At 41.4% G+C, this 14,462-nt stretch overlaps 1 protein-coding gene across 2 annotated transcripts in view; it reads right to left on the bottom strand.

The window, feature by feature from the left end:
• The window catches only part of WDR17 (WD repeat domain 17), a 790,164-nt gene that overhangs the window by 503,229 nt on the left and 272,473 nt on the right, over positions 1-14,462 (bottom strand). For both annotated transcript variants that reach the window (XM_086962451.1, XM_086962452.1), the window contains exon 9: positions 11,597-11,688. In XM_086962451.1, coding sequence (XP_086818577.1) covers positions 11,597-11,688 — 92 coding nt within the window. The remainder of the gene's footprint in view (positions 1-11,596; positions 11,689-14,462) is intronic.

Genomic DNA, 14,462 nt, shown 5'->3' with positions numbered 1-14,462 from the left:
GTCTCCTTTCCTCCCTGTACAGCACTGTAATTACTACCTTGTCCTGAAGATGCTCCTGATTGATAGGATCAAAACGTTGTCGGCCCCTCAGCGCAGCTGATGGCGCATCTCTTACTGTGGCTCTGCTCAAATTATTCTCAAAACTTTATATCTTACATTGTAAATCACTGTTTTGAGCCACATCGTTCACTAGATACACAGTATATATTCATGCACATCTGCACCACGTACCGTTTTCGCTGATTACACAATTGTCACTTGCGTCGCGACCTTTTGTGTCACGTACACATTTAGAGCACCAAGTCCAATTCGGGTTGTTGTTGTATTTATTTATCTACAGTGCTGCTACAACTGTACATTTGTTAATTTTGATCATACTTATACGATGCCACTGTACTATATGCTACTGCACTCTATGCTACTTCACTCTACTCTGCACCACTCTACTCTACACCACTGCAATCTACGCCAGTCTATTTTACTCTGCACAATTCTACTCTAGGCTATTGCACTCTACGCCACTTAACTCTATGCCACGTTTCTCTACTCTGCACCACTCTACACCACTGCACTCTACAGCAATCTACACTACACTGCACCACTCTCTTTTGCATCACTGCAGTCTAAACCACTGCAATCTATGCCACTCTACACACCACTCTACTCTTCGCTACTGCATGCTATGACACTCCACTCTACGCCACTGCCCTCTACTCTGCACCACTGCAATCTGCACCATTGCACTCTCTGCCACTCTACTCTATGCCACTCTAATCTATGACACTGTACTCTACAACACTCTATGCCACAGCCCTCAATGCCACTCTACTTTGTACAACTGCACCCTATGCCACTCTACTCTACACCACTCTATGCCACTGCACTCTACCTCAGTCTACTCTGTACCACCCTATTCTATGCCACTGTACTCAACTCAACACCACTGCACTCTATGACACTGCACTCTTCTCTGCACCACTGTACTCTACTCTACTTCACTCTATGGCCCTCTTCTCTGACCATCCCATTCAATGGGCCAGATGTACGTAGCATGCATTTTGTGACTCGCAAATTGTGTCGCTTTGCGACTCACAATTTGCAAGTCGCAAAATGCAATGTACAACAGTGTCTCAGACACTGTTTACAATTCCAACTGGGGTCACAAATTGCATGCCTCCTCAATATTCATGAGGCAAGCGCAATTTGCGCCCCCACTGGGAATGGCTAGCACTAACAGGGATGGTGGCCTGCTGGGGACTGCTTTTTCAATAAAGCAGTTTTTTTCTATAAATGCATCACGTTTTCCCTAAAGGAAAATGGGATGCAATTAAAAAAGAAAAATGCAAGTTTTCAGTTTCATTTAAAAAAAAAAAAATGTTTTGCGACCGCAAATGCGGTTGCAAAACAATGGTACATGCCATTTGCACTTGCTATTAGGAAGAGACGCCTTTGGCACGCCGCTTCCTAATAGCGAGTTGCAAACTATATTTTGCGAGTCGCTAATAGGTTAGTGAGTCTCAAAATATGGTTTGTACATGGGGCTATCCTTTTTTGCAGTCGCAAACGGGTCAAATTCCCATTTGGGCCACAAAAGATCTGCCCCAATATGTATATCTAGCTTTATATCAATGCACACATCAAAAGAAAATTTTGTTTTTGAAATATGGGAGTTTAAAGCATTGATATTTTCATCGGCAAATTAAATTATGCTGATGGCTGTCCTGTGCTTGCCTAACTCTGGCAGAAAGGTCTGTAGAACGTATGTCTATAATCCCCTGTTGTACTGGACAGACTAGTGAGGATCTAGGGTTTGGAAAGACTTCCCTCCTCATGAAGATGCCCTTCATCATTTATATTTTTTTCCAAATGTCCTTTGTGGGACTTTGATAACCTGAAAGTAATCCTGAAAGGATGTCAGTAACATCATATGCTGAAAATAGGGAGTGGAGAGTTTGGAAACTAGAGTGGGAAAGAGTTAACTGGCACTACTTATTTGATACTAACAGCCGCGGCCCCGTGGAGGGAGTTCCGTGGGCAGACAGGCAGGGCGGGGGAGGGGCAGGTTGGGAGGCGGTAAACACCGGAATATGGATGATTGCAGGTAAGTAAACAATTAAATTAAATAAACGAATTTAATGCGTGCCCTGCATCGCAAAATGCGATGCAGGGCGTGCTATGAAATTCGTTTTATTTATTTAATTGTTTACTTACCTGCAATCATCCATATTCCGATGTTTACCACCCACCACCCTGCCCCTCCCCCACCCCGCCTGTCTGCCCACGGAACTCCCTCCACGGGCCACGGCTGGATACTAACATTTTTCTTCAGGAACTCCTAAGCTCTTGGGGCCTTATTTATGAAGGCCTTGCATCAGTTTTGCGCCGCCGGTGCGTCACTTTTTGTGACGCACCAGCGGTGTAAAAAATGCGCCTTGTTGCGCCATATTGAAAAAGTGACGCATCTAGGTAGATGCGTCACTTTTTAAACCCCTGCGCCACATTATACCTGCGTCAGGTATAATGTATGCAGAGGGGGCGTTCCCCCGCAAAAAGCCTCATAATAGTGACGCAGTGAAATCTATCAGATTTCACTGCGTCACTTTTAGGACGCTGTTGCGTCAAAATCTTGCGCCTGCCTCACAGCAGGCGTAAGACTGATGCAAGCCCTTTCACATGGGGCTTTCCCCATGTGAAAGGACGCATTGTTGGAGTTGCGTCACTTTTGTGACACACTCCAGCAATGCGTCACTTTTGCGCCATACAGATACGTCAGAAATACTGACGTATCTGTAACTCCTTGCGCCATGATGCATCACATTGTAAATATGACGCATCATTGGTGTCGCAAGGAGGGCGCAGTGAAAAGTGACGCATTGCTGTTTTCACGCAGCGATGCGTCACTTTTCATAAATGAGGCCCTTGGCTTCCACCGAGGTGTAGATTTGAGGAAAAGAAACACAAATTGATAGTCTCCGTTACTCTTCTGGAGAAAATGCTTGTCTGGACCTTAAACCCAAACTTCGTTTACCTGCTAAAAATAACTTGAAGATGATTTTGAGTTTTGCAAAGTGGGAGGACTCTCATAAATCGGAGCTGCTCTTGCCCTATAAAACTCCAGTTATCTCTTCTCTACTTAGATATGGGAGAAAAGCTGCGTTTCCAAAAGTGGAGCCTATGTTTGAAACCTCTGACCTGACAGCCCATCAGCCTCTGGGTCTTCATGGCTAACAGCAGCTCTTCCTGCCCACTAGATTTGTCTGTCTGGGACTAATATGCCAGAGAGAAAACAATCTTCACGTCGGGGTACTGATTTTTTTCAATTTCAAAAATAAAGTTCTGCTTTGGGAGTTATTTCACCAACAACAAGCAACTGTGCAGGCAACAACCCTGATTATTAGGAATTATTGACTCGTGCTCATGCTACAGCAGGATCCCTTTTGAAATGGCTTGTTAATCCTAAAAAATGGGAATCTTTGATTCTAGAGCTTGACTCTGCTACAGGTGAAGTGTTATATAATAAAGCTGCTAATAATGCACGCTTCTGTGAATATTACACTCATCTATATGGTCCAGCTCCTAGAACACCACCTCAGGATATTGAGGATTTTTATCAATAAACCAACTGCGGGTCTCGCGTGGGGATGTAAATGATTTGGGGGGATATAACTCTACAAGAAATTTAAGCTGTCATAAAAAACATGACGCATGGTAAGGTACCTGGAGCAGAAGGCTTACCTGGTGAGTTCTTTGCTACTTACAAGAATGAATTGGCTCCTAGATTGGTGGAAATGTAGTCTACAGTTTGGAAGAAAGTAGATCTGCCGGTGTCTACATGTGAGGGGCTGGCTATTCCTCTTTTGAAATCTGGATGTCCTTCAGTAGATGCTAGATCCTGTAGGCCATTGCCTATGCTCAATGTAGATTATAACATTCTAAGGCGTGTTCAGGTGAGCAGACAGGCTTTTTTCCTGGGCGCAATACGGCATATAATATTCAGAGGCTCATCTCTCTCTTAAATTATGATTTTGTAGATTATGAGAGGGCAGCTGTCATGGTAATAGACATTGAGAAGGCATTTGACAGTTTAAACTGGGAGTCCTTATATTCTGTAATGGCTCAAATGGGATTGGCTGCAAGATTTATTTACTGGATTAACCTTCTCCATAAAGGTCCTACGGCGCATGTGCATAATGGCAGAGTGGTATATGAAACCTATGACGCGGGACCAGGGACTAGACAATGGTGTCAAATGTCCCCCTTATTATTTGCATTTGCAATGGAGCCTCTGGCCAGTTCTGCCTGTACCAGGAACTTTTATAATGGGATGGAGGTCTGTGGGCAAACCCATTTTACAGCCCTATATGCTGAGGATATGCTGCTGATTCTGGGAGATGTTGGGATGGATTTGCCTGGCAGTAAAGACGTATTAAACTACTTTTCTATAGTATCTGGGCTACATATCAATTGGCAAAAATCTCACTTGTTTCAACTTTGTAGAGATGTTGCACAGCCTCTGAATTTACATGGGCTCAACTGGAGTAAATATTTCGGTGTAAAATGATATCATAATACCCAGCAAGATTTATTACATGGGAATATTGGAGCAGCTGTTAGAACACTTAGAACTAGTATTCATTTTTGGACAAGCTTACCATTATCTGTTACTGCCAGAATAGCAGTAGCTAAGATGGTGACGCTACCACGATTGCTCTATTTCTTCAACAAGTAGCCATTGGTGGTGCCTCGCCAATTATTTAGGGAATTGCAATTGCTACTTCTGAAATTGTTTTGGGGAACAGATAGGCGTAGAGTAGCACTAACAAAACAACAGCACCCTGTAACGGATGGAGGGTTGGCCGCTGCTGATTTTGAATCTTATTATCAACTGCAATGTTTAAATAGGTGGGTGAAATGTCAAATGAACCCCGGGGAGGGTGTTATTGGCTTCTTGCTTCCTCAGTGGAGACTGCCTGCAATTTCTCAAGAGCTGCTAGAGATACAGCAGTGCTGGTGCAGACCCCGCAGACAACTCGATCCCAGGTACCCGATTCACATGATATACTATTAAAATGGATGAAGATAGTGGCCCTGGTATGAACATTAGCAGGGATAGAAAGATGGAATACTTTTGGGGTTAACCGTGTTGGAGACCTATATCAGGATGGAGTACTGCTTAGGTTTGAAGACTTTGCTGAAGAACTTATTATACCTAGAGGACAACTTGTAGCACACAGGACATTGGTTGGAACAGTAAGGAACTATTGAAGAAATGGAGATGCTGAAACTGCCACACATCTGGTATGTCAACAGCTCTCTACAATAACAGGGTGTATAAGAGCTGTCTCATATCTCTATAGTGCGAATCGGGCAAATATTCTTTCTCCTCTTGCTGAGTTGAAAATAAAATTGGAGAGAGACTTTGATCTCCAAATTAATGATTTGGACTAGAATAGGGTTGTAGCGCATTTACCAGCTGTTTCTAGGCATGCTAGGTTCAAATTAATTAATTTCTATATCCTTCATAGAGCTTATGTTACACCTGGCAGGATTAACAAGTTCTATGCGACTGCTGCTGAAACATGCCCTACATCTGGAGAGTATGGGGCAGAAATGTTCCACATGGTACTGTCCTTCCCTTAGCGGGGTTCTGGGAGGAAGCAATAGAATATATTAATGGAATGACCTTGCAGGATTTCCCTTGTACACACATGGTTTGCATCCTAGGGTATACCCTCGTCCTAAAAATAAGAAAACTACTACTAGATTTTCAAACTTAGGGTTGATTTTGGCAAAACGAGAATTGACTATTAACTGTAAATCAACACTTGGTCCTCAAATTACTAGATGGTGTAAATAAATGATTATTGGTCAAGTTTGGAGTGTGCTATGTTGTTTCGTGAGATTAAAATAGGATGTGGAAAAATGTAAAAGGTTAAAGTGTGGGTATACCTGGGGGATAGTTTATCGGCCTCAGAAGCAGACACAGATTCATCGAATAGCTCCCTGAATCCTTGATGGTAAGGGAAGGAAAATTTAGTTTAATACGGCTAAATTGGGTGATATAGGGTACTACTGTGAAATAGTTGTGCATGTGGAATATATTGACACTTTATTTCTGACTGCTTTTCTTGACAAGGGGTAAATGTGTGTGGGGAGATTGATGTTATAGTTTTATTGCACTCATTTTGGTAGACTTAAGATATGTATGAAATATACAGTCGTTGGAATATGGTTGATGCTTGTGGATGCATGTCATACGAGAAAAATTTATATCACTTTTGATCTGCAAGCTACAGATATATGGGTATTTCTTCTTTTTAATCTATATTTTATTCTATTTATTATAAGTGTCTGGCTACCTTTTTAAAGCAAATTACTGAATATTTTGTGCACATCATTTACAATCTCTATTATATGCCTGGCAATAATGCACTATGTAATGAAACTAATTAAAAAGTATTTAAACTAAAGCAATTAAACCTAGACAAATCCCCACATGCCAATGGCCTCTAAGTGTAGCAGGGGTTCTTCTGATGGGAACAGGGAGGCAATGATCTCCAACAACTGTGCAGCCTAACACGCTGTTAACCATGCTGTAAATTACTTCCTTGCTTTTGGGTTGTAATATGTCTACATCCTGACTTACTTTTCAGGGGCACAAAGTTCTGAGTCCGCTGGGGACAGGCTGATTTGCATGTAAGTGTTTATCTCCTAAGAAGTGTGGGAGTGCTTGTAGTGAAAATATCCTGAAACCAGAGGGAGGCTTCTGAACATTGGTAGCTTTCCTGTAGAACGTAGGTACTGAGCGGTCCTGTAACAACTGTGTCGGAAGAAATACGCTGGTGTGGACAGCCGGGTACTCATATGAAACATATCTGATAAATTCTTGTAAAATTGGAAGGTCCTGCAAGACAGGAAGCTTATGGTCTTTGGGATGATACACAATTAACTTTTATGCTCAAATAATTTGGCAGACTATGTTCCAGTAGAGGGAACCACATAAACAACTTTTAACAAGAGGGCTATTTCACTTAGAACTAATCCCAGTGATTCTAAAGCTAAACCGTTGAGAGTTCCAGTTTACATGACTAAAAGCCAGCAACAACACCACAGAGAGAAAACCAGCTAGATCCAGGTACTGACTTAACTGCAGCTTTACTTGCCTATGTGAACACCATGGGAGGATCTCTTGTGAATATTTTGAGGTACTGCAAACATCTTGTGGCAATATATGTTTCTGAGGTGGAATATTTTATAATTTCTATTTGCCTGATAAGTATCTTTACCCTAAGAATGGGTCTTGAATTATTGTTTTAGCATATTGTTTTTTTCCTAATTAATCAGGTTGTATCCTGAGGCGCTTAAGGCTGTATATTTGCATATCATCAGCAACATTTTAATGCATTTTCCCATTTACTATGTTCCATAATTTTGGCTGGAACTCAAAAGTAGACTATCTTTGGCAAGAGATGAAAACATAATCTATTTTTTAATAGAATATGAGGCTGTCTGTGGAATTTTCGGATTTTTGTTGGCAAAAAGAATCATACCAGGCTTTCCCAGAAGAAATTGACATATTGGAATCTCAAATTAACGGCTCCAACTGCTAAAGGTAATTCTGATGACACAAAGAGACAAAGCAGACAGTGTTGACTGAGGGACAACTTTTGTAAGAGTTATTGCTTGAGGGAGTGAAAACCTTAATTAAGCAACAACCACAATTCTTGTCAGGGTGAACCACAAAAGTCACTATATTAACCTGTGCCAACCCTCTGGGAGCTTGTCACAAAAGCAGTAAGACTGAACTTAGAGGAAATGAGAAAAGTATTTATGCAGTACACAAAAGGTAATAAACTGACAACACAACACAAGAAAAATATCAAACACATTTAGAAAAATAGAGAACATTTTAACAAATAAAATTACACTAAAATGAATTCAATCTGATTAGTAGAACTGGAATTATTAATGTAATTAATTTTTTTCAGTAAAGTCTAGAGCCTAAAAGATCAAAGTGCTAACCGCAGGTATCTGGCTGGACAAATTGAAAAGATAAGGTCCACCACGTTGGAGCGTGTGTCGGATACACAAGGTGGATTGGACCCAGTTTTGACTTACCTTTGGACAAGTTTATGAGAAGGCTGAGTTCAGTGGGGCAAGGCAGCAGGCTTATCAGAGGATGAGTTGTTTTTGCTAGCGAATGCTGAATGAAGTCCAAGTGAGGCCATCGATGATGGTAGGAAAAAGCTCAGAGCGGGAGAAACCAGATTTCCAGGATAAAGAGGTCATTGATGGGTAGCCTGTCACTAGAGTCTGGTCAAGATTTTTACCTTTGGGCGAAGGCAATTTTTGGAAATCTGAAAAACTGCAGCTGGACGAAGGCGCAAGCCATGGCCATAGAGGGCTTCACAAGACTGGATGTTGTCACTCTGAAGTCCAGCTGTACAGAATTTACTACTACAGAGGTGAATGTAGCGAGAACCACAGCACAGTCAGGCCAATAGGCGATGCGCATCAGGCAAATTGGCTGGCAGGTAACTCCTGGTCTTCTGTTTGTTCTTCTGGCACTACTTGGTGAAAAGTCACAACTTTTAAGGTTAGGCAGGAGCACCACCTCTAACGCCACTTCAAAGAGTCCAGCACCTAAAGGGCTTACTTGGGACTTACTTCTGTAGAGGTCAAGTGCAGGGTGCAAGGTCTCTGGAGTTTTTTATGTCCTGGTAGCTCACAGAGGAGGCTAGCCAACTGGCCCCTGGAGTCACTCTGGTAGTCCTGGGATCAGGCACCGAGAAAAGCCTCTAGCAGGAGGGCAGTCCTCTGGAGAGCAAGGCAAGCCTCACTCAGCCGGCAGTCCTCTGGCTGCAGCAGGGCAGTCCTCTGGAGAACAAGGCAGGTCTTAAGCAGCAGTACAGTCCTCTCGGAGTCCATACAGTAATGTAATGTAATGCAATGCAATATGGTTTTGTAGAGGACTGCTTGTCACTGTGAGGGTATGAAGGCGCTGAACAGGTGGTTGTGTAGGAGTATAGTGATGCTAGGCATGAACAGTCACTCTGGATGGTCCTGTATGAAGACTAATTGAATAGCCAGGTCTTTAGCTTGAATTTAGGAAGAGAGAAGGAGGGCCTGATTTGTTGGGGAAGGTTAATCCATGATTTGGTGGATTGGTAGGAGAATGATCGACCTCCAGTTCAGCTCCCATGGATGTGTGGTGTGTGTGCGAGTGAGAGTGATGCTGAGCGAAGTTGTCTGGTCGGTTGATAGAAATGAAGCTGGTGATGGAGGTATTCAGTTCCTGTGTTGGCTAGTGGCTTAAATGTGTGTATGAGAAGCTTGAACTGGGAGTGCTTCGGGATGGGGGGTCGGTGCAAATCTCTGAGGAGAGGTGTGGTGTGGGTCTGACACCAGTGTTTTGAATGGTTTTAAGGCTGCGAAGATGTGCTGGGATGCCAGAATAGAGTGTGGCGATAGTCTAATCTGCTTGTGATTTAGACCTGCGTGATTTGATTTAAAGTTTGTAAAGCATGGCATATGCCCAAGGGCATCTTGGTGGTGCCTATTGTATGAAGGAGGGAACTGCCTAAAAGGATTCTACAGGGGAAGAGTAAACAACCAGGTTTTAAGTGGTTTTCTGAAAGCAAGGAAGTTAGATTGATTCCTCAGATGCCCTGGCATTTGATTCCAGAGACAGGAGTTAGCATATGAAAAGCTTCTAATATCCCAAGAGGCTTTGTGAATAGAAGGGATAAGTAATTTCTTAGCTGTGGCTGAGCTAAGCGATCTTTTTGGAGTGTACCAAGAGAATTTGTTTTTAAGGAAATCGGGACCGTGGTGATAAAGTGATTTTTGAGCTATGCAGAGCGCCTTAAAAAGCAACCCTCTTTTTGATACGTAGCCAATATATTGGCATTGAAGATCAGTTCAAACTTATTCATATTTTTGAGTACCTGGACTGCTGCATTTTGCAGTCTCTGAAGTCTTTTCAAGATACCCTGCTGGGCTCCAACATAGAGGGCATCGCAGCAGTCTAGCATTGATAAAGCAAGGGAGGTGACCACTGTTTTCTGCAAGTCAAATGGGAGGAAAGGGAGAATTTAACTCAGAGTTTTTAGAACGAGCATTCTCGAGGAGGTAAGTTGATTAGTCTGATCTCTAAAAGAGAGACTAGAATCAAAAATGATTCCCAAGTTCCTTGCTTTGGCTACCGGGCTGGGAAGAGAGCCAAGGGATTGCAGCCACAAAGCTTTATTCCAAAAGGCGGTATCTCATCCAAAAAAAAGGGGAACCTGTGTCTTTTCGGAATTTAATTTAAGACAGTGGAACGCATCCAGTTGACTATTGCACTCATTCATTTGTTAAATGGTGAATGTTATTGCAAGGCTCAACAGAAGTTGTGACCACCAAAGATTTGAATGAAAATATTACCATTTGAAATTAGGAATAATACAGGAGTTATCAACATCACTGGGTGTTCAGCTAGCAAAAACAGTGACTTATTTTCCCTTCAGAGAATGAGGTCCTATGTTTAATATAACTGAGGACAGAGTAAAACATCTCTTTGGGGCCCAGAATGTAATAGGCAGAATGGAAGCTCACTCAAACAATGAGTGATGGAGAGTTACGAAAGCTGGGTCTCAGCAATCGCCTACCAAAATGCTATTGCTGTGGCTGTGACGATGGCTACCTGCAGCAGGGACCCATGTGCATTGCTTTATGTCCCAGGCAAAAGCTTAATGGCTCACCCTCTAATGCAGTCCTCCAACAAGATACACAACTGGCATACTCCCCATCTTGACAGATTTAATAATAGAAAACACACACATTGGAAGTCGTTCAGCCTCTTGTATCATCCTCATTTTTATAGAGAAATACTTTTATTGGTATAGGGGAACAAGAAGGGCAGGGGACTTTTTGAACTCCCTAGTGGGAACAGGTACAGCCACCGTTCAGTTAGTAATATATTCTGCTACATGGACCTTTATGCCCAGTAGTATGTCAGCTGTATTTTTTTTGCCTTTCAAATATGATTTTGCAAGAAAAATATGATTTTGTGTGGGTGAAATTGGCATATATGAGGTTAACCTGTCAAAGCACATATGCTTGTCTGCATTTAAATTTCAAGAGCACAAGCTGTGTCTTTCAGGAATTGTATCTTATGGAGGAACCAAAGGCAGCTGTGTTTTGTATACACTTGTATAAAGTAAGAAGTACTGTGGTATCACTAGCTGGGGTAAGTGGAGATGATATTATTCTTAAACTTGGAAGCATTCAAGGTCATCCTTGCTGAATGCATTTCGGAGATCTGCAAGAAAGGATACATTTGCTTGAAGGAAAATCTAAAAATGATGCAATGGATGAAAATGTGCAAGAGGTCGCCTATTTTACCAAGTAAACCAACCATCGACAATTGAAAGTGCACTCTTCATTATTTAATAACGCATTTCAATGTCTTTTAACATGGTACACAATGTTGAATAGCAAAGCGATAAGCATTCTGGTTAGTATTACTTTCCATAGTTCATTACCAAAAAAATACCACATTAATAAATTAAATAACTTTCATTAACAGTAAGGCCACTTTAAGCATAATCCTTACCTCGTTAAATCGAGTTATCATTTTGCCTTTTTTTACATCCCAGATAAAACCACCATTTCTTGAAGTTGCACCTGCTATGCAGTTGAGGTCTCCTTCAAAATGAATATTTAAGAGTTATAAGTTAAATGTAATAGACACAAATGTTCACATCAGTAGGGTGATCATACTTCATACAAACAATATATGCATAATGTTCACTACTCTTCTTTCAAAAGGTTACTAAGGGTATACTAAAAAAGAAGACAATAACTTTTAGTAGACAAATGTTCAGTGCAAAATATGAAGAACCTGGCTTTTCCAGTGATTCATCTTTATATGGCATTCTAAACATTCAATCGATGTATTCTGGTAGTTCCCGGGGAGTGCAGTGATGTAGCTATATTTACTTTTAATGCTGTAGCAACAATTATCACAGCAGTACATTATGATTATAAGTCCTCATCAATGTACCACAAAATCTACTAGATAATGAAAAGTTGCTCATCTTTTCTAGAGTAATGGCAAGATAAAATGTGCAGTAAATAAACGTTTTCAATAAAACAATGGATGACAATCCTGACAAGAATTAAAAAAAATACTTCAATGCTCAAGTCCCATAAGTGGGGATGTTGATTGTGAAAAGAGATCATTGGGGGACACAATCATCCAAGATGTATAGGTCTTCAAATGTAAGCAGTACAAACTTACATTCTTGTCAAATCCATAAATGAATATCCACCCTCTAATTCCAGCTGAAATGAATTGGCGGTCTGCTTAGAAGTATTAATTATAAGTGCTTATTCCCATTTTTCAGGTTTGCATAATGCTTTTACTGATCTTCAGGTCTGCTCTTAGCTCCCAAAAATCTAGACATTTAAATCATCAAATCACCTTATTTAACTTTATTGTAAGTCAACTGTTTGCAACGGGCTGCCAGCTTTCAACAATGTTCAGTTTACTAATTAGGCCTTATGCAGAAACACAATTTTAGCAGCATTTAGTTAAGACAATACAATGAAAACATTTATGTTTCACACGTACATTTTATTATATATGTTGCATGGTGGCTTTTAAAGAAATTGTAATATTTCTACTTTTAAGTTGGACAGTCGATGCGTGTGCTTCATCCGCTTGCTGTGTCACAGACTCCCTGAGGTTCGCAAGTAACTGGGACGATTCACAGCTCTTTCTCCTGGAAAGGAGTGGAAAAACTGTCTTCCTGTCACATCTGCCAGATGATGAAAACTCATAACACTTCTTTGAAAGAAGGGGGTCTCATAGACATAGATTACAACATGGGTGGAAGCATAAATGCCAAGGGATATTTCTCTTATCTCCTGGGAGCTATATTTGTCTGGCTTTGAAAGAAGTTTGGTAAAGATAGGAAGGAAATATCAGCAGTAATGTATCATTCTGGTATTATGTTGCTTGAAGGTCTTTAGTCAGACAGTGCATTGCTGACACAAGAATTGTTCTAAAGGAAGGTAAAACCAAGGTGGGTAGAATGTGAAAGCTTATACCTCATTTTGTAGGGGCAATTGAGAATCACAGCTGAGGCACCAATTTGAAAAGCAATCGGAAGAAGTACAATTTAACTTATGGAAGACTGAGGAGAGGAGCCTTCTCTCTTAAATTGGAAATCTTCTTGCAGGGCTAGAGAAGCTAGTCCTTCGCTGATCCGAAAGGGGAAGAGTGTTCAGGTCTTGGTTGTGAGAGGTCTGCCAACTGTTGATCTTCTTTCAGGAGACTAGGAAAGTGTGGCAGAATTCAAGAACCGTGATAGCAGGATCTGCCTGGAAGAAAAATAGCAAGACCTGTGGTGGCTGCATATTTGGCTGTGGTCCTAATTAAAAGTTGGGAAAATCCTTTCTTCCTACTTAAATCTATGGCTGGGTATCTACGAATTATTTTGGGAGCATTTAAAATACCAGGAAAGAAGTTCAAAAACTCTTGAGAAAAGTTAAGATTTTGAAATATTCCAGCTCTGGAAGCAGACTACGAGGAGCCAATCCTATGTGACAAAGATGCAACCTCTGTGGCTATAATGCCCCTGCCTTTCCTGCTCTGCGCTTTCCACCATCACAGAACTGCCACCAAATGTAGAGAACCCCGCCAGGTAAAGACAATTGTGCCTTCAGATGAACCACCAGTGCACCACTGAACTTTGTAAAACAGGCACCATCAGCCTGATTCATGTACGGGCCGTTTTGCGTGGCCCTAATAGCGAATCATAGCGACTCGCTATTGAGGACACGCAAAACGGCATTCATGTAGGAATTGCTAAATCAATAGCGATTCCTACATGTTCTCTATTTGCGAGTAGCAATTTGCTACTCGCAAAAAAAGGAATAACTCCCCATTCATTCCTATGGGCCAAAAGGCCCATAGGAATGAATGGGGAGTATCCCTTATTTGCGAGTAGCAATTTGCTACTCGCAAATCAGATAGCGATTTTAAGGGTGCCAGGGGTGTCCAAAGGACACCCTGTAGCACCCCTAAAATGCACATTTGAACAGGTGTTGTGCACAGACATGTCCAAAGGACATGTGTGTGTGCAACATGCAACTTAGAAAAATGCTTTTAAAAGCATTTTTCTATGTTTTTGCTATTTACCGAGAGGTCTGACCTCTCGGTAAATAGCGGCCCAATTTTGCTAAATCGCAATTTTTGCAAGTGTCATGAATAGCATTTAAGGAATCTCTAATAGAGATTCCTTAAATGCTAATCCTCGCATATTTGCTAATTCCTCATTAGCGATTTTTGCATTTGGGATTGTGAATCCCAAATGCCAAAATTGCACTCGCAAAAGGCAAGATTCTGAGAATCTTGCCCTTTGCGAGTGCAATTTTGCTTCACGAATCAGGCGGTATATACTGTACCTGCGCCA

This window comes from Lissotriton vulgaris, chromosome 3_1 (assembly GCF_964263255.1).
Source record: "Lissotriton vulgaris chromosome 3_1, aLisVul1.2, whole genome shotgun sequence".
Lineage (NCBI taxonomy): Eukaryota > Metazoa > Chordata > Amphibia > Caudata > Salamandridae > Lissotriton > Lissotriton vulgaris.
The sequence above is the reverse complement of the archived record's forward strand: the minus strand, read 5'-3'. Positions and strand labels throughout refer to the sequence as shown.